Genomic DNA, 24,824 nt, shown 5'->3' with positions numbered 1-24,824 from the left:
GTATGATGTGGAGCATGTGTGTGTGTGTATTTTGGTGAGCACATGCGTTTTTGAATGTATTGATTGTACTCAAGCATTGCAATATTCCTAGTGTCCTGCACACGGTGGAGATAAATTTTGATGTCTCATGTTTTATACAGATAAACAAAGAAGATAAGCTGAATAAAGAAAGATGGATAGAAATGAAGAAAATAGCTTGAATTGGGTATCCTCTGCTTTATACACATTCATCTCCATTGATTTACCAACTCAACAAACATTTTCTGTTTTCCTCACAGCATGGGCTACAAACCTTTCCTGCACACCATCAAGGGGCAAATAAGCGTGCTGGCCAAGCTGGTGGAGGAGACGCCACCTTCACTCCAACTGGACGTAGGAGCGCCCTCTAGCGGGCCGCCGTCGGTGGAGGAGGGTAACCTCTCCCCCACCATCCAATCTATTCACTCCGATTCGGACTCTGCCGCGGGCGACTCTGAGCAGGGCAAAGACGACAAAGCCAGCGAGTGTGTGCTTTCCTGATGATGGATGAAGATGGAGGGGGAGTGGTGTAGGATCGCTAACTCTTCGCTAATGCCGTCGCGAGAAATGTGAACACTTTTCAGCGAAGCAGTCAGAATGGAGAATGCTGTTTGGTAATGCTGTCGTGAAAAATTGTGAAGCTGGCAGAAGGGAGAATGCTCTTCGGTAATGCCGTCAGGGGAAATGTAAATGATTTCAGCAAAGCAATCGGATTGGAGAATGCTGTTCACTATTGCCGTCTCAAGAAATGTGGACGCTTTCAGCAAAGCTGGCAGAAAGGAGAATGCTGTTTGGTAATGATGTCAGGAGAAATGTGAACGTTTTCAGCAAAGCAGTCAGAATGGAGAATGCTGTTCCGGTAATTCTGACTTTGTTGAAAATGTGAGCATCTTCAGTTGAAAAGAGAAAAATGGAGATGAGCCTGTGAATGTGTGCTTCTTGATGAGAATGGAGGATTTGTGCTGCAGGGCTTGCACTGTTCACAAGTGCTGACAGGAGAAATGTGAACGTTTTCACCAAAACGGAGAGAAGGGAGAATTTGTCAGTAAATGTATGCCTCCTTGATGATGGATAAAACTGTGGATATGCTGTGGAGTTACTGCTATTCAGTAGTGGTGGCAGGAAAGTGTCCGCATCTTGAGCAGAGCAGAAAGAAACAAGAACCGCTTGATAAAAGTGCGTTTCTGTGATAACTGCCAGAAGCATGGGTACCGTATGTGCTGAAATTACTCCTGAGTAGCGCATCAAGAAATGAGAAATCACTGGCAATGATTGACCTGATGATTGCAGAAAACATAGGCGTGTTGTGGTGTCTGGTGTGGTGTTTCTGTGAAATGTGGAGCTGAAGCTGAAACAAGGAAAGTGAACTCCTCTCTGAGCACAAAGACGATCGACACTGCTTGTGATTTTGTCATGATCACTAAAAGAGGCAGGTGCATTTTTATGTGGTTGAGGCTTCCTGCTTTTCGGTACAAGACTGAAAAAAGTATGGTTGGATTGCTAGTCATGTAAAATCTTCATTACAGGGACTGATTTTCACGTTTGAGAAACCCTGTGCTCAACATCTCTCGAGAGAGATTCTGTTCATTACTGACAAAAGAAATAACTTCCTCATGGAAGGGAATGTCTTTCACAAACGTAAACATGCTTCACAGCTGTGTTCTTAACTCTGACAGTGACACATGCACAGACTTCTGTAACACTTGGCAATGTGAATGTGACGGCATGTAAATTGGGCGTTAAGCAAACAAACAAACAAACGGCATGTAAATTAGGGACAAACTAGTAATTTCACTGAGACTGCACACATGAAAGAAAGGAAAAATGGCAGGTGCCAGTTGAGTCACCGGTAATTTCCCTGTTTTCCCAGTTATTTTGCAGTTACCTTTACCAGAGTGATTTCAAAGTGAGAATGACTGTTGGCACAGACCTTGACCTTGGTTCTTCTAGAATCGTACTGTGGGGGATTTTTGTTTGTGTCAGGAACTTCTCCGCATCGATATTAGAATGACTAAAACGCTATGGCTGTAAATGGAATGTTTTTAAGCACTAAGACGTTTTCACAGACTCTTTTCTTTGGGACTTGAGATGTCAGTTCTTGGTTGTAATTGTGTGATGTGAGAAAAATTGTGAGTGCAGATGCTATTGTGGTCGGGTACCCATTTTAATGCCAAAAATGTTGTTGAGAAAAATAGCAGAAGAAAATTTTGAAGGAAAAAAATGAAGGACATATTGTAACATTTTATTCATTCACGTTTTACTTACCTGTATGACCGGCACGGTTGGCCTAGTGGTAAGGCGTCCGCCCCGTGATCGGGAGGTCGTGGGTTCGAACCCCGGCCGGGTCATACCTAAGACTTTAAACTTGGCAATCTAGTGGCTGCTCCGCCTGGCGTCTGGCATTATGGGGTTAGTGCTAGGACTGGTTGGTCCGGTGTCAGAATAATGTGACTGGGTGAGACATGAAGCCTGTGCTGCGACTTCTGTCTTGTGTGTGGCGCACGTTATATGTCAAAGCAGTACCGCCCCGATATGGCCCTTCATGGTCGGCTGGGCGTTAAGCAAACAAACAAACAAACTTACCTCTACCAACAGAAAGAAGCTTTTGTCTTGTTGGTTTTTTTTAACAAGGAGGAAGGATCAAGTGGGACACTGAGAGGCGTGAATCACTGAAAAGTACCAGTTGAATCATGACATGGGACAATTAAACGCCTGTAAAAGAGCTTTGTTTTAAGTTCAGTGTTTGATCGAAAGAATGGATAAAATTGCACTACCACTGGGCATTACCACATTCTTGCATTTTATGATTTAGGTGTATGTGCGTTTCAACATTGTCTCAGGTGTTGTAGTTAGTCATAGATTGAAGCACAATGTAAATGTGTGTGTGTGTGTGTATGTGTGAGAACAAAAATGTCTTTTATTGTAAACATGAGAAACGGCCAAAACGGCACCCTTCAAGAAAAGAGCATTAGAATTAGATATGATCTTGCAAGTTTTACCATAAAAAATAAATGCTACATTTGCTAAAATGTTTTACATCGTTTTTTTCTTTTTAATTTAGTCAAGTTTTGACTAAATGTTTTAACATAGAGGGGGAATCGAGACGAGGGTCGTGGTGTATGTGTGTGTGTGTGTGTGTGTGTGCGTGTGTGTGTGTATAGAGCGATTCAGAGTAAACTACTGGACCAATCTTTATGAAAATTGACATGAGAGTTCCTGGGTATGATATCCCCGGACGTTTTTTTCATTTTTTCGATAAATATCTTTGATGACGTCATATCCGGCTTTTTGTAAAAGTTGAGGCGGCACTGTCACACCCTCATTTTTCAATCAAATTGATTGAAATTTTGGCCAAGCAATCTTCGACGAAGGCCGGACTTCGGTATTGCATTTCAGCTTGGTGGCTTAAAAATTAATTAATGACTTTGGTCATTAAAAATCTGAAAATTGTAAAAAAAATATTTTTTTTTATAAAACGATCCAAATTTACGTTCATCTTATTCTTCATCATTTTCTGATTCCAAAAACATATAAATATGTTATATTTGGATTAAAAACAAGCTCTGAAAATTAAAAAAATTAAAAATTATGATCAAAATTAAATTTTCGAAATCAATTTAAAAACACTTTCATCTTATTCCTTGTCGGTTCCTGATTCCAAAAACATATAGATATGATATGTTTGGATTAAAAACACGCTCAGAAAGTTAAAACGAAGAGAGGTACAGTAAAGCGTGCTATGAAGCACAGCGCAACCGCTACCGCGCCAAACAGGCTCGTCACTTTCACTGCCTTTTGCACTAGCGGCGGACTACGTTCAATTTCATTCTGTGAGTTCCACAGCTTGACTAAATGTAGTAATTTCGCCTTACGCGACTTGTTTGTTGTTGTTGCAACATGCATCTTGTCTGCCTCAGGGTTCTAAGCTGGATAAGCTTGGGGTCCAAAGTTCCAATTCGAATTTGAATTATATCTTTTCATTTAATGAAATTATGATTATGATTTTCAGATTTTTCACATGGTTTGTTTCTCATCAGAACTTTTGTCAGTTTGTGTGTGTGTGTGTGTGTGTGTGTGTGTGTGTGTGTGTGTGTGTGTGTGTGTGTGTGTGTGTAGGCAAGCACATGTGTTAGTGCGTATGGGTATGACTGTGTATGCGTGAATGCATGTTTGTTTTTGTGTGTGTAATAATTTGTCATTGCTTGAGTTTATAGATGAATTTTTTTATTCTATTTTATTTTTTAAAATCCAACAATGATATGTAGTCATACTGTGACATAAAAATTCCCAACTCACAACCCACAGATCTCTGAAGTTGAGATCTACGGAGATGCTAACTTTCGTGTCCAACTCATCCTCACTCAGAGAGCTCTGTAATGTTCATGAATATACTGCTTTTGTCTCATGCGTTCTTGTTGTGTATGTTAAAAGAAACTGAAAACCAAGGCCAGTCTAATTCTAAACTGCTTTGTATAAAACGCATCAGAAATTTTCACAATTCTGAGTGTGATTTTGAAGTGAAATTCTAACGTATACACTACATGTGGCTGTATTTAATGCACCAGAAATTGCACTTTGTGCAATTCTCTGTGTAACTGTGAAGTGAATTTCTGACATATACTGTCTTCTGTTCTTGTTTCGTCAAATCGAATAGCTGCTCTTTAAACACATTTTAATGCTTACTTATATGTTCATTGATAATGATGATATATTCATAAATATATATTTCTTCACTAAACGTCATTGTCAAGATTCCTGCAAGTTAATGTTAAGTATATACATATGGGAAAGAGTGAATGAATTGAATTCAAGGTTGCTTTACTCAACAAGCAAAACATTGTTTACTATTAAATTGTTTAGCTGAGTAAGATTGGTGCATATATACGTTTGAAATTTGAAGTACTTGTATAAACTGTTAGCAGTCTTCCCAATATTTACTGACTTACTGTTGTGTAATTTGCTTTGTTTAGGGATACAGTCGAACCTGTCTACAGCGATCACCTAATGGACGGACAAAAAGCGGCCCTTTTACTTTAGAAAGGTGGTCACCATGAAATTAAAAAGGTGAATTCTAAGTAAAACAAAACCGTCTAGGATCCTTCAGAGTGGTCGTTGTGACCAGATGGATGTGTTATGAGGTTTTCACAAGGGCACGTTCGACTTTATAATATTTTCTGCTCCCATGTTTGTAGAATACCCTCCACCACGGAATGAGTCGCATGTCACCTCGCGCGGTTCTGCCCTTGGCTTAATATAAGTTTGGGGGATGTCTGGTAACAGTGTGAGGGTCACCTTAGTCACAAGTCACAGGCTTTTCAATCCGTGGTGGAGGGTCACATATTTTCTGCTCCAATGTTTGTAGAATATACTGATGTGTACATTACCACCCCCCCCCCCCCCCCACACACATACACACACCTCCCCCTGCCCATCCCTGATGTCCGTATGTGCTGTGACACTGTGTAAACTGTAGGAATGCGTGATAGTACAATTACGAAACTGTACAGATGTAAACTAGTCAACCGCAAGTCCCATCAATTATATCTTCCCCTCTGTTCATAATACCGGCATAATTGTGCACACATTTTAGTTTAGAATTTGATGAGCGAGAAGAGGGTGTGTAAAAATGAAAGCTTGTTGCATACTTGTCATCAAGCTTTGAACGTTATTATGTAAGACGCTTCTGTTCCAAAGTTTTGATTTTATTTATGAGCTGACATTTTTTCTGTTACTACCCGAATTGGTTTTTTGTTTTTTGTTTTTATCTTATTATTACACATTGATATTCATTACAAAAACTGTGATAGAAACTGAGAAGAATTTGTATTGTTGCATACCTGGACTGATAGATATTTATCACTCTGGTGTTAGATTAATAAAATATGATATCATTGATATCTTCCCAGATAGATAAATAAATCTTTGATATCAGTGATATCTCACCATGTGAAGATATCGATGCTGTTACATGTAGATTGCGTTATGCAAAAACACAAGTTCATGAAGTTACAGATGAGTTCAAAGTTCAGACCAAAAGCAACAGATGTCACTGATTTGGACCTTTTACTAGACCGAGAGTGTATTGCAACATTTTCCGAGAAAATGTAAGACCTAATAGTTTGGAAATAACTGTGTCGAGTTTGTACCAGGGTTGTGAAAGAGTGAATACTCTTGCTTTTATTGAGGCAAACTTTCCACTGTGACATTAGGCAGTCTACACAAGTTTTCATGTTCTGCATTCAATTTCTTTCTTACCTGTATGTTATTTTTTTTTTTCTTTAATATTTTTGTTTTTCCTGGGTTTTTTTTACAACACATTATACATTACATCACAATTCACATCGCCACATTCATACCTACAACATGCATAAAAAGAATGATCTAGAACAGAGAGAGAAGTAGAGAGAGAGAGAGGGAGAAAGTTAAAGAGGCACCGTATAGGACCGTTTGACTACAACAACTACTAGACCTCTAAACAATATTGATACCCTAACCCTAACTAACCTGTATGTTATATAAATGGGTGAGGGAAACAGTACACTTATACGCCATGTTAAATGAGCAGAAAGCCAAGGGCTGCGAGCGCTCTGCATCTAATTCTAAATTAAAACATTGCAGACAAACTCCCTTATTATTGTCAGAGGTTTTGCATAAAATAATTCACCCAAGTTTGGTTACTGAAGCATACATGTACGTATGCTAAATTCAGTCAGTATTAGTTTGCTGTTGTGCCTTCATGCTTGCATATCATTATGTTCATCTGCTTGCTGCCAATAATTTTATGTAGAGTGCTACACTGTGAAGTAGATTCAATAGCTCCTTCTCTCCTTTAGTGATACTCTTATACATGTACAAAGTTTTGATGTGTAGGTGTGTAAGTACAATGGATCTGTGTGTGTGTGTGTGTGTGTGTGTGTGTGACTTCACTGTGTGTGTGTGTGTTCTCATGTACTTCAGCGCGTTTTGAGAAACAAACTGTATTTTTGTGTATAATAAAATTAAACAAGTGTTTGAAGGTGGTAAATCTGCTCACAATGCTTATATATATAATATATTAGCTCATCTGCAGACACAAAAGGCTTAATGCTATAATCTTGTGTTTGTGTTAAATTTAAAAAAAGAGAAGAAACAAAAAGGAGGGATTTTGAGATACCTCGTGACGCAATGATACATTGTTTGCAACAACTTATGACTTGCTTCAGCAGAACATTAGTATTTTCTTCCTTGTCTGTCAAGTTTTAAATGAATATTAATTGCCAAATAAAGGTGACATATATATATATCATTATTTGAGGAACTACCATTTGTTTAAATTCAACCAACGTCAGACGGGAAGTGCAGTGAGCTCAATACAGATACTGACAGTCCAAAATAGTCCTTTTTCATTACACAGATGAACGTGAGTTATGTGAATTTTTCATTTTGTAAAGTGTTCTGTAGGTTTTGGCAATTAATGGTTTCATGGTTTCATCTTTTTTATACAATTCGTAAATGCTGAGATGAGATGTGTTGCCCGTAGGGGTTTCTGGTCAGTAAATACACATATATACTGTATGTATATATCAGTGTCAGGCTTCCAACACCACTGTGTTCTGCGAATCCTCACAGACTATCTTCATCCTGTTTGTAACACACATAAAGGCAGTGTTTAACGCTCATTTGAGAGGCTAAAAACATTAATGCTTTGGCTTGCCCAATTTGCAATAATTATAATGAACATTGTACAGCGGACCCCCCCCCCCCCCCCCCCCCCCTTTTTCAGACCCCTCAATTTAAGACTTCCTCCTTTTTCAGACTTTTATTAGATTCTCTGAAAATAACCTCCATAAATTTATCCTAATTTAAAAATCCCTCCCTGTCAAGACCTGGTTATCTCAGATTTTCAGAAGTGTTAAAAAGTGAGTTTCACTATACTACATCCACCTCACTACAAGTTCAATGGGCGGTTCTGGTGAGGTTATGCCCCCTCTTTCTTTCGACTGGTAACTGGCGCCACCTCGCGGCAAGATCACACGAGAAAGGAAAAAAACCTTGCATTGGTCCCAAATAGCATATCGGTTTGGTAACAGTTCGTGTGTAAGTCGTGCATTTTATACGGTAAACAGACAATGGTCAGTTCTGGTGAGATTATGCCCCTTCTTTCTTTCGGCTAGTAACTGGCGCCACCTCGCGGCAAGATCCCAGGAGTTGTCTCACGTTATCACCCCAGAAGCGCTCATTGAGTCACACTTTGTTCAACCTGCAGTAAGGGCTTCCTGGTCAGAAAAGAATTTATGTTTTATTTTGGGGAAGGCGGGAGAGGCTTACACTGTACCGTTTTCAATGAGTGTGTTTAATTTACATATCCTATTTGAAGGTGACACTGACAGACTGGCAAGTAACGAAGGGTAATTTGATTTTGTCTGATTTACTGTCTTTGATGATATGCCTGATGATTGATGTGCAATTCCTTAACACTTCAGAAGAAAAAGGATCTTGCACAAGCTAAACTGAGTTGCAAGTCATTTGAAAAATGCATGTCTCGGAGTTTCTTTTTCGTAAACATGCAGCCATGCTGCAAACTTTTAGTTTTTGTGTTGTTTTCCAGAGTCAAAACAGTTTTAAACCAGCAGAAATCAGAATGCTGAGATGATATTAGTTTTCCTTAAATACAAAATTACTCTAAATTACTTGCTTAAAAATTATGACAATATATTTGACATATTTCAGATGACAATAATTTTGATGTTGCTGTTGATCTAACGGCATATATTTTAAAAAACTGTGTATACCCTGGGCCAGTTGGTGCAGCTTCACAAACGTTAGTGGTTGTGATAAAAGCGAGGATGTTTGAAAAGAATAATACAGTAACTAATGTCGGATGTGAAGACAAGTACAACTAAAAACAAATCAAAAGTTGGTGAGACTGCAGTATTCCACTAATATTAGTTATAAAATATTATGTTTGTTAAACTTATGGATTCAAGATTTTTTTCGCTCTCAACGTTTTGTGTGGTTTTTGTGTGTGCTGATTTTCCTAATGAGGAATAAGTTTACAAGATTGAAATGCATACTGCCTTTTTCTGAGTGAGCATTGTACTTTTATAGTATGGTCTATACTAGTGTTCACTTCTTAAATCAAAACTTGTTTTGACAACTTGAAACAAAAAGTAAACATTTTGGGCAGAGTAATTATTGAGTCATTATTTTTAACGGCAGAGCTATGAAACCATTATTAGCTGCAATGACATTGAAAGACACATCAATTAACAAAATAACAACAACAGAGTAATCAGCAAACTGGTGTTTGTGGTAACGATAGTCAAAATCAGTGCTGTGTTCTTGCTTTCGAAGAGAGACTGCATGGGCTATGTCTGGAATCAGTCTCAGGCAAAAACCTTAAAAGACTTGTCAAACTTGTGTTTAATAAACTTGCTATGTGTTTCATATAATCACAGCTTCCTGATGAGTTTAGACTCACCTGAGCAATCAGGAGTCTTATTAATCAGCAGTGTTAGGTGCTTTCACGACACCGCCGCTGCCCTGTCACCCCCAAGAGGAGTCAAATTTGGGACGTTTGCACTTCTGGTATCACCAAAAATGTCGTCCTGTTGCAATACACTGGTAGATCTTTTAGTATTACATCAGGTGTGTGTTTACAGCCATTGTGTGTATGTAAATAGATACTGTGATGTACCTGTACAAATTTCTGTTTTATTTTTCGGTCTAGTGTGTCATGCTTGCATGCCAGTTGCCATTATGTATCGGTGTCTGGTTCCACCATTGTATTCAGTTGCAATTATGACACACACACACACTCGTACAAACTCATCATGTTTTAATCTGATTGCATGTCTGTGAAAATAAAAATAAAAATATTTTATGAGACTGTGTGTGTGCAGTGTGTGTGTGTGTGTGTGTGTGCGCACATGAAAAGCTGACAGGCATTCAGAAGGGAAAACAATATATTCACACACAACATTTCAATGACTTTTTTTATTATTATTGAATATTGCAGTCTCAAGATAGTGACAAAACAACATGCGATAATGGAATTTTAGCAAAAGAATAGACACTGATAACACATTAGCCATCGGGGCGGGAATGTAGCTCAGTTGGTAGCTCGCTGGATTTGTATCCAGTCGGCCGCTGTCAGTGTGAGTTCGTCCCCACGTTCGGCGAGAGAGATATTTCTCAGTCAACTTTGTGTGCAGACTCTCCTCGGTGTCCGAACACCCCCGTGTGTACACGCAAGCACAAGACCAAGTGCGCACGAAAAAGATCCTGTAATCCATGTCAGAGTTCGGTGGGTTATAGAAACACGAAAATACCCAGCATGCTTCCTCCGAAAACGGCGTATGGCTGCCTAAATGGCGGGGTAAAAAACGGTCATACACATAAAATTCCACTGGTGCAAAAAACATGAGTGTACGTGGGAGTTTCAGCCCACGAACGCAGAAAAAGAAGAAGACACATGCAAACTTACAAAAGGGACTATACATGACACATTTCTTATTTACCTAGCTATTGCCAGCGTGTGCGTGTATGTTTTTCTACACTCGTGTTCTAAACCCCCCTTCTTACACAGACACACATCTGACCCAACCCTAGTGTGTGTGCATGTGTGTGTGTGTGTGAGTGTGTGCATGCATGCGTTTACATTCATACTCTACCCTCCCACCTCTCAACAAGCAAACCAAAACACAAGAAAAACTGCACAAATCCAAACACTTCCAGGAATATGAAACTGCTGTGGTTCATAATGATGTTTCAAATCCTGCAACATTTTGACACTTCCAACTACACGGGGCACTGATTTTACAAAATGAAGTGAATAAACAGATGCATGAAACGGACAGTTAGATCAAACAGCAACAGATAAAACAATAAACACAACAAAAAAAGTTATTCACCAAAACACTAAAGGCCACACATATTTCCATGGAGGGAAACTGCCCTTATAGTACTGTAGTGAGAAAATTAAAAACACTGTACGTACAATGGTAAGCAAATCACAAATTGATCACTGGTCTTTAAACAACAGGCTTATCAACATTCGAAAAACAGATAAATATCTATCACAGACAAATACTGGAGATAATACTTGTATTGGATTATAAATTCTCAGTGGCTGACAACTCAAAAATCCACCTGAGAGACTTATCCAAACACTATTGAACATGTAAACACAATTTTGACTGTTCTGTGGGAATAGAAAAGAAAAGTGGCATGTTGAGGAATCACTGTGTTAAAAACACTGCATAACTTTCAAGTTCAAGTTACATGAACAGTGGTACCTGTGATGAAAGGACAGCCTGGGACCGGCAGTTCAAAGTGTCCCTACATTGCAGGTGGCCTCTCATGACAGGTAGATTTTTGGTGAAGACAATAGACAAAGGGTCTCGAGAAAGTGTCCTTTCACTGGAGGTGTCCACTCATCAGAGGGGCCTCACATCACAGGTACCACTGTACTCCATATTTTCTACTTACTGGAAAAGGGAGGGAAGCGCTAAAATGAGATAATCCTTTTAGGACCTCTTAAATTAAGATTTCCGACTCTTGTTTTCTTAGATTTTCTGTTCATAAGGTCCGTAAACTAAACACCCCCATTTTAACACTCCCTCCCATTAGACCTGGTTTTCTCAGATTTGTTTGTGGTTTCAAGAAGAGGGTTCAGCGGTACCACAGCAGTAACGCTGATATGGGATCTATCACAGTCAACCAAAGGAGTGGGATTCCCTGTAGGTGGAGTTCCTGTAAGGGGGATTCCCTGTGTACAGGGAATCCCACAGGGTGGAGTTTTCAATAAAACTTGCAAAGCATACTCAAATTTCTAAGAAATATAAAAAAAAGATAGAAAAACATCAAATTCTACCGATGTCGCTAATCATCACGTGACTTTCAGCAAAACGCTACAGGAACTATACACCCTGTGGTATTCCCTGTATACAGGGAATCCACCTACAGGAACTCCACCAACAGGGAATCCCACACTTTTGGTCGACATAGACCCCATCAGCAGCAGTAACAGTCTAATCTCTGACTCTCGCCAAGCTGATCAACTTTTCAAAGTTAATTCCAGAAATCGATAAAACAAACCCATACGGCCTATGAACTTTCACTCACGCATCAATTACTTTCCACACACACAAAAACTGCACTTTTTTTTTAGCATAACAAAAATAACATGCAAGCATTGCAATGTCTGATTTTTTACATGCTATTTAAAACTCTTTACTAACACTCTTAATAATATTGATAATATCATACTTCAACAACAGAAATGTGAAGTCCTGATTAAAAATTCTTCTTCAAGGTAATACGTTTATGTCATTTGAATACGGAGATCACAAAAACATCCTGATATGCTTTTGCAGATGTAAGAATAAGAAAAAACAAACCCTTTCTCTGCTTAGTCCTAGAAAACTCAACATGTTGCAACAAGTCCTGAGTTAATAACCATAAAGAAAAGTCATATTCTGACAAAGAGCAGAAAAAAACCAGCAGTACAGTTCAAAGCTCATGAGACTAAGCTAATATTTTCCTGCAAAGACAAACAAAACTCAAAACAAAACAAAAAGTAGTACCTACAACAGGTGCAAAGTTCTTGGAAGACTTAATGCGGTTTGCAGCAACATTGCCAAATCCATAGCACACATACACTGGCTAATCTGCAATCTTCTGTACATATAGTTTTCACAATGTAATGCTTATGTTTCTAATTCAACTAATATTACACATGTGTGTGTGCGGATGCGGATGTGATGACAATGTGATTCCACACAAATCAATGAAGCTGAGACAAACGTACTGACACAGAAAGCTATGAATTAGCTGGTTAAATTGAGGGTCATTTCCGCAAGTAGAATTATTCCATCATTTGTTCTGGTGGCTACATCAGTACAACAGACCACTGTCAACAAATCTGTTCAAATACACTGAAAATACTAGCTACTACCATACAGAATACAAAAAACCACAGTACCAGCATTTTATAAGCGCGCAACTTTATTTCCATAAACCAAGCTAATATGACATCTAATAATAACATTATCAATAATACTGACTTCTAGCAAAAAATCTCTAAACTCCAAATTCTTCAACACAGTGGTAAATGCCAGGAGAGGAACGTACAACATTGGGACAAATAAAACTAACGTCCTTACACTCAGGGTACGTGTCCTCTCAAAACTTTGTGTCACACAAACGAATCAGCAGCCAATCATGTCCCTTCTTGTAAGGTGTCCTCACATTATAGGGCCTTCACACACAGCTATCACTGTGCTATAAATATTACATCTCAAGCAAAACCTCCTTATTGGGAGCCAGCTGTAACTTCAACAGTGGGCATTCACATGCAGGAAATACTGTGCTATTAATACTTAATGGGAGCGGTAACCTCATCAGTGGTCATTCACACACAGGTATCACTGTGCTATAAATACTACATCTCAAGCAAAACCTCCTCATTGGGAGCTGTGACCTCATCAGTGGTCATTCACACACAGGTATCACTGTGCTATAAATACTACATCTCAAGTAAAACCTCCTTATTGGGAGCTGTAACCTCATCAGTGGTCATTCACACACAGGTATCACTGTGCTATAAATACTACATCTCAAGTAAAACCTCCTCATTGGGAGCGGTAACCTCATCAGTGGGCCTTCACACACAGGTATCACTGTGCTATAAATACTACATCTCAAGTAAAACCTCCTCATTGGGAGCTGTGACCTCATCAGTGGTCATTCACACACAGGTATCACTGTGCTATAAATACTACATCTCAAGTAAAATCTCCTCATTGGGAGCTGTAACCTCATCAGTGGTCATTCACACACAGGTATCACTGTGCTATAAATACTACATCTCAAGCAAAACCTCCTCATTGGGAGCTGTAACCTCATCGTAGGGCATTCGAACACAGGTATCACTGTGCTTTAAATACTTCCTCTTATTGGGAGCGGTAACCTCATCAGAGAACCTTCACATACAGGTACCACTGTGATAGAAATACTACATCTCAAGCAAAACCTCCTCGATCATTCGGAGCTGTAACATTATCAGCAGGCATTCAAACACAGGTAATACTGTGCTTTAAATATTCCCTCTTATTGCAAAGCTGTCACCTCATCAGAGAACCTTCACACACAGGTACCACTGTGATATAAATACGCACAACATCTCAAGCAAAACCTCCTTATAAGAAGCTATAACCTCATCAGTGGGCATTCAAACACATGTAAAAACCCACACATGCAAAAACATGAGTGAACGTGGGAGTTTCAGCCCATGAACAAAGAAGAAGAAGAAACACAGGTATCACTGTGCTATAATTACTTCCTCCTAATGGAAGACGGTAACCTCATCAGTGAACCTTAACATACAGGTAACACTGTGCTAGCAATTGTACTAAATCCTAGCTAAAAATCTAGGATCTGATGTATTACAGTGCAGATGGCTACAGACTAGAATCTGCGAGGACGCTGAGTGAAGCTGGAGTCGGTGAAAGAGGAAGTGGTTCCGTTCAGTCCCAGGTCTCTGTTCCTCATCAGCAGTCTGTCCTCACGGTTAAATCCTCTGTCCAACCTGGAATAAAAGAAGTACTTTTCTTTTGAAGGAGCAAGACAAAAACTGAAATAAGAGCCTCCAACGTCAAAAATGTTGAAAAATTTAAACTACATGAACAGCGGGCGCAGTGGCCTAGTGGATAAGACATCGGCCTCCTAATCGGAAGGTCGTGAGTTCAAATCCCGGCCGCTGCCGCCTGGTGGGTTAAGGGTGGAGATTTTTTCCGATCTCCCAGGTCAACTTATGTGCAGACCTGCTAGTAACTTAACCCCCTTCGTGTGTAGACGCAAGCACAAGACCAAATATGCACGAAAAAGATCCTGTAATCCATGTCAGAGTTCGGTGGGTTATAGAAACACGAAAATATCCAGCATGCTTCCCCCGAAAGCAGCGTATGGCTGCCTGAATAGCGGGGTAAAAACGGTCATACACGTAAAAACCCACTCATGCAAAAACATGAGTGAACGTGGGAGTTTCAGTCCATGAACGAAGAAGAAGAAGAAGAAGAAGAAGAAGAAGAAGAAGAAGAAGAAGAAGAAGAAGAAACTACATGTACTTTGACAGTGGGCTGCATGTAAAGTGAAAAAGAAAACCCCATGATCTTTTTCAGCTGTGCTTTAAGACAATTGAAAGGGCACACTACATATGTGGAGCAGTGCCCAAACATTAATCCCTTACTCAAGGGCGGGGATGTAGCTCAGTCGGTAGCGCGCTGGATTTGTATCCAGTTGGCCGCTGTCAGCGTGAGTTCGTCCCCACGTTCGGCGAGAGATTTATTTCTGAGTCAACTTTGTGTGCAGACGTACTCTCCTCGGTGTCCGAACACCCCCGTGTGTACACGCAAGCACAAGACCAAGTGCGCACGAAAAAGATCCTGTAATCCATGTCAGAGTTCGGTGGGTTATAGAAACACGAAAATACCCAGCATGCTTCCTCCGAAAACGACGTATGGCTGCCTAAATGGCGGGGTAAAAAACGGTCATACACGTAAAATTCCACTCGTGCAAAAAAAACCACGAGTGTACATGGGAGTTTCAGCCCACGAACGCAGAAGAAGAAGAATCCCTTACTCCCCATTCTCCGCAAAAGAAACAGAAGAAAACGTAAGTTGAAACAAGGCTGCACACTTTACCAACATACCACCAAAGTATCATAAGGGGCAGATTATACCTGCGCAGAGTCAGTGGCACAGAGGACGCACTGCAGATTATCCCAGCCCGCTACACGTTGCGTGAAAAGAAAACAGGCCAAGCACTCATCATAATCCCTATCGCAGCATCAATAATATGCAGTGCGTCGTCTGTGCCGCTGAAACTGCGCAGATATATTCTGCCCTTAACCATTAAACCAGCAACGCAAAAACATATCAGTCACAGATGTATGCACAAAATCTCATCTCAAACCAGCTCATGCAGTCTCAGTATCCTCCCGCTTAATCTTTCTATTAAGACAATTAACTTTACACAAAACAATCAAACCTGAGACTGACTTTTTACCTACCTGCCGCCAAATTGTCTCCCTTTTTCTCATTGGACAGAAGCTCATGTCACAAAACCACCATAACTTATCAATGGAAAACGAAAAAAGTAAAGAAACATACACCAAATTTTGCCTCAAAAAAGCTTTATTTCTTCCTCCATAAACAAACATTTCTTCGCCTCAAGAAAACTTGATCTTTTGCCTTCATCTCCTTAAACAACTATGCGCGATACAGGGAAACCCCACATTTTTAGACCCCCAAAATCAAGACTCCTTCACTTCCAAGACCCTGTTTTCTGAGATTTTCTGCCCATAACTCTTGTCAATTTACCCCCAATTTTAACACTCCCTCCTTCTAAAGTCCGGATTTTCTCAGATTTTTGAAGTTCTTAAAAGGGAGGTTCCACTGTAGAAATCAACAATCCTCACTCAATAATCACTAAAACCGCCAGTTTTTAAATCAGCACACACCTTCCGCCAAACTGTCCCCCACCACCTTCCACAGACGCTCGGTTCAGAGGCTCCGAGATTGACCTCTCAGCTGCCCCGCCCTGGCCAGCGTACCCAGAATCCCTCTCTCCGTTGGCACGACGCTCGTTGCGCGGCCTTGTGGCACCGGGCTTTGGGAGTATACTGCTGGAGGGTTTAGCACTGATGTAGTTTGTCATCTTGTAGTAGTCCAAGAAAGTCCGAGCCAAGTTGCGGCCCAGTTTCATGTCTGAGGGTTATGTTAAGGAGGAATCCTGTCAATAGAATATGTTGGGAAATAACTGTGTCGGGTTTGTTATGGTTGTGCAAGAGTGAATACTCTCCCTTTATAAGTGAGTTAAACTTTCTTACTTGGACAAGGAGCTTGTTTAGTCTATTTTGAATGAAGTCTTGCTTTCACAAATTTATTCTTTTGTCTAAACATCTTGAGTTATTTTAACGATACCTAAGTCAAAGACATGATGGAAAGGATACAAGCTTCCTCTGTGTAGGGCACGGACTGTCCCGTGGTGTTGGCGGTGTAGCTGTAGAACGACACCTCCAGTGTGTAGCAGTGAGATTCATCCAGACACCCGCCCAGAGTTCTGAAACACAAGCACACAGAAACATCATATAATGACAAGAAGTTACCTCCATGACCCCTGAAATGCTTCACAATTGTTAATTCACCCCCCCCCCCCCCCCCATCCCATATATATAGTTCATTCATTACCTAGTTCTACTTCATGTATATCAAAATAGTCAATCAGTAAGTTCATCACTCATTCACTCACTCGCTTCTAACATCAAACCATAATCATTCATTTTTCTATATTTGTTCTAAGCGTCGAGACAGATAGTGTGTGTGTGTGTGTGCATATGCGTGCACGCACACACCCAAACACGCACACAAATACAAACACAGAGTCCTTAAAAAAGAAAACCCCAAAACAAAGCAACACTTATGAGTGCCTGTATGTGTGTGTGTGTGTGCACATCAGTGTCAGTCAGCCAGTCAGCTAGTGTGGTGTGTGCGTGCCTATGCTAACATGAACATTTCTTTGTTTATGTCTTTGTCTGTGCCTGGGGAAGGTCAGTTAAACAAACAGGTGGTCAGCAGCATAAACACTGTCAAATATGTCTTCACATAAAATCAAAACGAAACCGAAAGCTCCTACCAGCAGTAATCCTTTATCAAACAAAGTTCAGTAATCACGATTTTTTTGGATTTTTTTTACAGAGTTGCTTCCCTTTGACCGTTGTTGCGATGACAACACGGCACATTCAGCAGAGTGTTAAAGACTGGTGTTGCAACATGCATGGCAATTTTGTTCTCTGTTTTTCAGCCAGCGGGGACATTAAATATGTCTTTCGCCAATGAAGAAAATCATAAACAATAGGTATGAATAAGAGAGACTTGGTACACAGGGAACTTGAAGGGGAAGGAGTGAAAGACGAAGCACTGAACTGGACAGAAGGGTGAAGGCAGACGGAACACGGGCTGCAGAAGTCCTAAACAAAGTGCAATTGTTGCATTGAATTTACAGAAACTGAACCAAAATAAGTGTGTGTGTGTGTACGTGTGTGTGTATGTGTGGAGAGAGAGAGAGAGAGAGAGAGAGAGAGAGAGAGAGAGAGAGAGAGAGAGAGAGAGAGAGAGAGAGAGAGAGAGAGAGAGAGAGAGAGAGAGAGAAGAGAAAGAGAGAGAGGGAGAAAAGAGAGAGAGAGGGAGAAAAGAGAGAGAGAGAGAGAGAGGGAGAAAAAGAGAGAGAGAGGTAGAAAAAAAAAGAGAGAGAGAGAGAGAGACAGAGAGAGAGAGAGAGAGAGAGAGAGAGAGAGAGAGAGAGAGAGAGAGAGATCCAGATTCAAACTTTAATACAAAGGGATAAAGGTTTTTGGCGATTTGGAAAATTTAGAAAATTTTAGGCGATTTTAGATTTTTAGAGAGAGAGAGAGAGAGAGAGAGAGAGAGAGAGAGAGAGAGAGAGAGAGAGAGAGAGAGAGAGAGAGAGAGAGAGAGAGAGATTCTGTACTGACGCGACATAACTGTCACAACATTGTAGGGAAAGTTTGTGAAGCATTGGGATTGTTCAAGCAGACATGATTCTGTCTGACGCACAAAATGAAAGATGGCCATGTCACTGAATGAGGATGATTCATAACTATGTATGTATAGATTCTCTTTCTTATGTTATATGAAGTCTTATATCGAGCGCTTATCTCCAAACTCGGACTCAAGGCGCAGGGATCTATTTATGCCGTGTGAGATGGAATTTTTTACACAATACATCACGCATTCACATCGACCAGCAGATCGCAGCCATTTCGGCGCATATCCTACTTTTCACGGCCTATTATTCCAAGTCACACGTGTATTTTGGTGGACATTTTTTATCTATGCCTATACAATTTTGCCAGGAAAGACCCTTTTGTCAATCGTGGGATCTTTAACGTGCACACCCCAATGTAGTGTACACGAAGGGACCTCGGGTTTTCGTCTCATCCGAAAAACTAGCACTTGAACCCACCACCTAGGTTATAGGAAAGGGGGGAGAAAATTGCCAGGGTCGAACTCGCAACCTCTCGCTTCCAAGCGCAAGTGCGTTACCACTCGGCCACCCAGTCCTCATCTTATCATCTGATCAGTAGACTGATAGAAAACGCGTGTACTGGTACCAAATTTGTTAAATGTGTCCATCTCCCCCTCTTCCGTCTTCTTCTACTTCTGATGATGATCATGACGATGACGACGATGATGATATGATTATGATGATGACGATGATGATGAGCTTAGTATTGTTTTTTTCTGCGGCCATCTTCCACACGCAGTAAAAACAAGTCGCGTAAGGCGAAATTACTACATTTAGTCAAGCTGTGGAACTCACAGAATGAAACTGAACGCACTGCATTTTTTCACAATGACCGTAGTCCGCCGCTAGTGCAAAAGGCAGTGAAAGTGACGAGCCTGTTCAGCGCGGTAGCGGTTGCGCTGTGCTGCATAGCACGCTTTACTGTACCTCTCTTCGTCTTAACTTTCTGAGCGTGTTTTTAATCCAAAGATATCATATCTAGGTTATATGTTTTTGGAATCAGGAACCGACAAGGAATAAGATGAAATTGTTTTTAAAACGATTTCGGAAATTTAATTTTAATCATATTTTTTATATTTTTAATGTTCAGAGCTTGTTTTTAATCCGAATATAACATATTTATATGTTTTTGGAATCAGAACACGAAGAAGAATAAAATAAAAGTAATTTTGGATCGTTTTATAAAAAAAATAATTTTAATTACAATTTTCAGATGTTTAATGACCAAAGTCATTAATTAATTTTTAAGCCTCCATGCTGAAATGCAATACCGAAGTCCGGCCTTCGTCGAAGATTGCTTGGCCAAAATTTCAATCAATTTGATTGAAAAATGAAGGTGTGACAGTGCCGCCTCAACTTTTACAAAAAGCCGGTTATGACGTCATAAAAGACATTTATCGAAAAAATTAAAATAAATGTCTGGGGATTTCATACCCAGGAACTCTCATGTAAAATTTCATAAAGATCGGTCCAGTAGTTTAGTTTAGTCTGAATCGCTATACACACATACACGCACAGACACACACACACGCACACACACGCACACACACTCACTCACACACACACACACACACACACACACACACACACACACACACACACACATACACCACGACCCTCGTCTCGATTCCCCCTCTATGTTAAAACATTTAGTCAAAACTTGACTAAATGTAATGAGGAAAACAACAGCCCATCAACAGAAATATAAATGCAGCATAATGTTTATAGAGAGGATGAGACAACAGAATTGCAGTAGAGTTCTGTGATTTTCAGTCCTGCTGGCAGCAACTGCATCCACCGATGCAGCTGTGTACATGTACAGCTCATTGGTAGAAAATGCGAATATTGCAACTCACCGCCCTTCACGCACGCACGCACGCACGCACACGGCACACACGCACGCACACACACACACACACTGTGTGTAGAAAGCTAAACAGATGGCGCACCTCACAGAGCAATCTCATAATGATAAGACTGAACTGTTTTATTCTGGTTATCTGCAGTTGTTGTGATTGTGTTACAACTGTTTACTTCAGATCTCTGGGACAGGCTGATCTTTCTTAACCCAGTGTGGGATTTTCAGTGGGGCGACCACCCCCAACCCAGCGCGTCCCCGGGTGGCGGATAGGGGAACGGTCTTCAGATATGGAGATCAGCCGCTTGCGGCCGCGGACCAAACTGGCTCCGGGTGGGATCCCGGAAAATCCTCCCCCCTGTGCTCTCAGGGTAGGACGTACGGGCCATGAGCTAAGGGTGAGGTAACCCCGACAGAAAACCCCGAATGCTGAAGACGGAGGACCCGGGCCGCACGGCGCATTCTAACAAACCACGGGTACACGCACTTACGCAAATGATGACACAATCAACCAGCACATATGGAAATGGCGCTCGCCCATTGAGGACCCCCCAGGGTGGAGCAGCGTCGGGTCCCATGCCTCAAAGGGACCCAGCCTCAACTACTGGAGGTCCCTCCCGTCCGTCTTGTCACGCCAGGGGACGCGGGAGGAAAGTGACTGGCACCACCACAACCAGGAAGAAACCCAGTCAGCAGCGACCTTTCCAGGTCATGCACTGGAACGCAGAAAGTATCCTGAACAAGAAGACAGAGTTGGAGCATATCCTGCATGAGAAGAACATCAACATCTGCTGTATTCAGGAGACGCACCTGACACCCCAAAAGTCCTTCAAAGTGAGAGGCTACCAATGCCTTAGGTCCGACAGAACAGACCGAAGCAAAGGAGGAATCCTGACCCTCATCAGGAACAACATCAATGCCTGTTTGATAGAAACGCACATGGAGGACTCCGAATATCAGGTGATTCGAATCCAGACGAAGACATCAGAATTCCATCTTGTCAACTTCTACTGCCCCAATGATAGACACCTCGCCCTTGACACGATCCCCGCAAAGGCCTCCAACTTCATCGTGGTGGGTGACTTCAACAGTCATTCACAGAGTTGGGGATATGACCACCTGGATCGGAGAGGAGAAGAGGTGGAGAACTGGCAGGACGACAAAGGTCTCATCCTTTTGAACAGTCCCTTTGACTGCCCTACATTCTACTCCAGAAGATGGCACACTACATCAACTCCTGACCTAGCCTTCTGCACGGAAGACATGCACCAGCTAACCAGCAGAGAGGTCGGAGAACAGCTAGGTGGAAGTGACCATCGGCCAGTCTTTTTGACCCTGGGCATGGAGTCCTGCACTGAAGCTTCCTTCCCTCGGTGGAACTACAAAAGAGCGAACTGGTTCCTCTTTAGACACCGCACCAGCGAACTCACCAAAGACATCAGAGTCGAGGGTCGAGACATCAACATGGTGGCGAAGGACTTCAACATGAGCATCCTCAGAGCAGCGCGTGAGTCCATTCCCAGGGGTGCCAGGAGAGACTATAAACCCTACTGGAGCAATGAATTGCAGGAACTGGATGATGATCTGGCAGACGCCAGAAGGGAAGCAGAAGTCAACCCGTCACAAAACAACAACATCCGCCTCCAGGAAGCCAAGGCCAAATTTCTCAAAAAGAAGCTACAGGCAAGACGGAGAAGCTGGCAAGAGAAAACAAGCTCTCTGAACCTTGAGAAGGATGACAGAAAGCTCTGGAGGCTCACCAAGCAGTTGAATGATGAGAACACCAGCAGAGGAAAGATCACATTAGAAGAGAACGGGAAGGTGCTAACTGGAAAGCATGCTGCCAACCAATTTGCTGAAAGCTATGCAGCTGAGAGCAACCTCCATGTTAGCCCCGAGAAACAGAGAGAAGCAAGAAGAGAGAAAAGAGAGAGACCTGCCAGACAGTCGACAGTGGACGCCATGAGTCAACCACTCACACTCCACGAGCTGCACTCAGCTCTGAAAAAGTCAAAGGCGAAGAAGTCCCCTGGCCCAGACGGCATCACCAACGAGATGCTAACCCACCTTGGTAGTGCAGCAGAGAACAAGCTACTCGAGGTCTTCAACAGCAGCTGGCAAGAAGGATCGCTACCACAACTCTGGCGAGAAGCGATCATGATCCCCATCTTAAAAAAAGGGAAGGATCCAAAGAAGGCCACCAGCTATCGCCCAATCAGCCTCACCAGCTGTGTTGTGAAGACCCTGGAGAGAATTGTGAACGAGCGCCTCAGGTGGTACCTGGAATCCAGGAACCTCCTCGCCCCTGAACAAGCTGGATTCCGACAGTTCCGCAGCACTGAAGATCAGGTCACTTACCTGGCGCAAGAAGTTGAAGATGCCTTTCAGGAACAGAAGCTGGTCTTCGTCACCTGGATAGATCTTCAGAAGGCCTTTGACAAGGTCTGGAAAGATGGACTCCTTGTAAAACTGCTGAGGAAAGGCGTGTCCAGCAACATGTACCAGTGGATTCGCTCTTACCTCTATAACCGCAGGGCAAGAGTTAACGTCGACCAGACCAAAAGCAAGAAGTTCCTCCTTCGTCATGGCGTCCCTCAGGGCGGAGTCCTCTCCCCCACACTCTTCCTTCTCTTCATCGACGATCTGGTGTCTGAGATGCCCAAGGGGATCAAAGCTGCTCTCTACGCAGACGACCTTGTGATCTGGTGCAAGGAGGAGCACGCAAGTACTGCCACCTACAGAATGCAGCAAGCGGCAGATAGGCTGAACGCATGGGCAGAAGATTGGTGCGTCTCCATCAACAAGGAGAAATCCTCCACCACCCTATTCACACTGTCGCCAAAGCAGAAAGCCGGAACCATTAGGCTTGGTGGAACTCCTCTGAGAGAGGATGAAGAAGCAACGTACCTTGGTGTCACCTTTGATAGACGGCAGACCTGGAAACCACACATTGCACAGGCAGAGACAAAGGCCCGGCGCAAGCTAGCCATACTCAGGAAGCTGGCAGGTACCACCTGGGGAGCGAACGAGAAGATACTGAAGACAGTATACCAGGGAACAATCAGACCCCACCTCGAGTACGGCTCCACAGCGTGGTCAACCTCAGCCAAGACAAACCTGCAGACCCTTGACCGTGTGCAAAACCAGGCCCTCCGACTCATCACCGGTGCAATGAAATCCACGCCCATCAAGGAAATGGAGAAGCTTACCACCATCCAACCCCTCTGTCAGAGAAGAGAAGCCAAGACTATGGTACAGGCCGAGAAGCTCAAGTGCCTACCCGACCACCCCATGAAGCACAGACTGAGCAACCTCACCAAGAACCGGCTTAAACGGAGCAGTTTTGTACACGAGAGCAAGAGACTTTCTCGACAGTACAGGGAAGTCCTTCCACAGAACACTCTACCTCTGACTCAAGAAGAAGAGGAAACCCCCAAGGCAACAGAGAAACCAGGCATCCAGATCTGCACCAGTGTTCCACATGTTACCTCAGGAGAAGATCAGAATGACACAGCTCGACAGGCACTCACCTTAGCCCTGATCGACGAACAGTACCCAAAAGAGGCGTGGATCCATGTATACACCGATGGATCAGCAACTAACGCCGTGCTCAATGGAGGTGCAGGCATTCTCATCCAGTTCCCTGGGGGACATACAGCTACATCCAGCGTTGCCACTGGCAAACACTGCACAAACTATAAAGCAGAAGCAGAAGCTCTCATGCAGGCCGCCTCCTTCGTTCAGGACTCCGCAGACCCTTGCTACCAAGTTGTCTTCCTCTCGGACGCCCTTTCAGTCCTTCAGGCCCTAGAGAACGACAAACTCCCACAGCTGGCCAAAGCATTACAGATGGTCAGACAAACCAGAAGAGTTGTCCTCCAGTGGATACCAGCACACTGTGGGATACCAGGAAATGAAAGGGCAGATGAGCTGGCAAAAGAAGGAGCCGTGGAAGACCAACCTGAAAACAGTGTCAGCTTTAGTGAGCAGAAGACAATCATCAAGGCATTGATGAGGCCAAGGACAAACAGAGATGACTACCACACAATGTCCAGAGAGCAGCAAGTCAACCTCATCAGGCTGCGTACTGGCCACAACAGGCTCAATGCTCACATGAACCGAAAGTTCAAGCTGGCGCCATCACCAACCTGTGCCTGCGGTCAAGAGGACCAAACAGCGGAACACATCTTACAGCGATGTCCCTTACTAGATGAGGAACGAAAAGAAGTGTGGCCGTCACCAACTCCCTTGCAGACCAAACTATACGGCAGTCGACAGGAGTTGGAGAAAACGACAACATTTATCACCAGTGCTGGACTGATTGTGTAACCTCTGCGAACGCCAAGAAGAAGAAGACTTT

At 42.3% G+C, this 24,824-nt stretch overlaps 2 protein-coding genes across 2 annotated transcripts in view; one reads left to right on the top strand and one right to left on the bottom strand.

Annotated features, from left to right (window-relative positions):
• The window catches only part of LOC138967427 (guanine nucleotide exchange factor subunit RIC1-like), a 68,894-nt gene extending 59,016 nt beyond the window's left edge, over positions 1 to 9,878 (top strand). Inside the window, exon 30 of the mRNA XM_070339977.1 lies at positions 279 to 9,878. Within this exon, the coding sequence (XP_070196078.1) occupies positions 279 to 519 (241 nt within the window). The 3' untranslated portion in view covers positions 520 to 9,878. The remainder of the gene's footprint in view (positions 1 to 278) is intronic.
• A 3,109-nt stretch (positions 9,879 to 12,987) lies between these two features.
• The window catches only part of LOC138967429 (cytosolic carboxypeptidase 6-like), a 114,556-nt gene continuing 102,719 nt past the window's right edge, over positions 12,988 to 24,824 (bottom strand). The window contains exons 10-12 of the mRNA XM_070339979.1: positions 17,012 to 17,121; positions 16,520 to 16,766; positions 12,988 to 14,587 (exon numbers count right to left, since the gene is read on the bottom strand). Of these exons, the coding sequence (XP_070196080.1) occupies positions 14,467 to 14,587; positions 16,520 to 16,766; positions 17,012 to 17,121 (478 nt within the window). The 3' untranslated portion in view covers positions 12,988 to 14,466. The remainder of the gene's footprint in view (positions 14,588 to 16,519; positions 16,767 to 17,011; positions 17,122 to 24,824) is intronic.

The sequence above is a fragment of the Littorina saxatilis genome, linkage group LG5, assembly GCF_037325665.1.
Source record: "Littorina saxatilis isolate snail1 linkage group LG5, US_GU_Lsax_2.0, whole genome shotgun sequence".
Classification (NCBI taxonomy): domain Eukaryota; kingdom Metazoa; phylum Mollusca; class Gastropoda; order Littorinimorpha; family Littorinidae; genus Littorina; species Littorina saxatilis.
The sequence above is the reverse complement of the archived record's forward strand: the minus strand, read 5'-3'. Positions and strand labels throughout refer to the sequence as shown.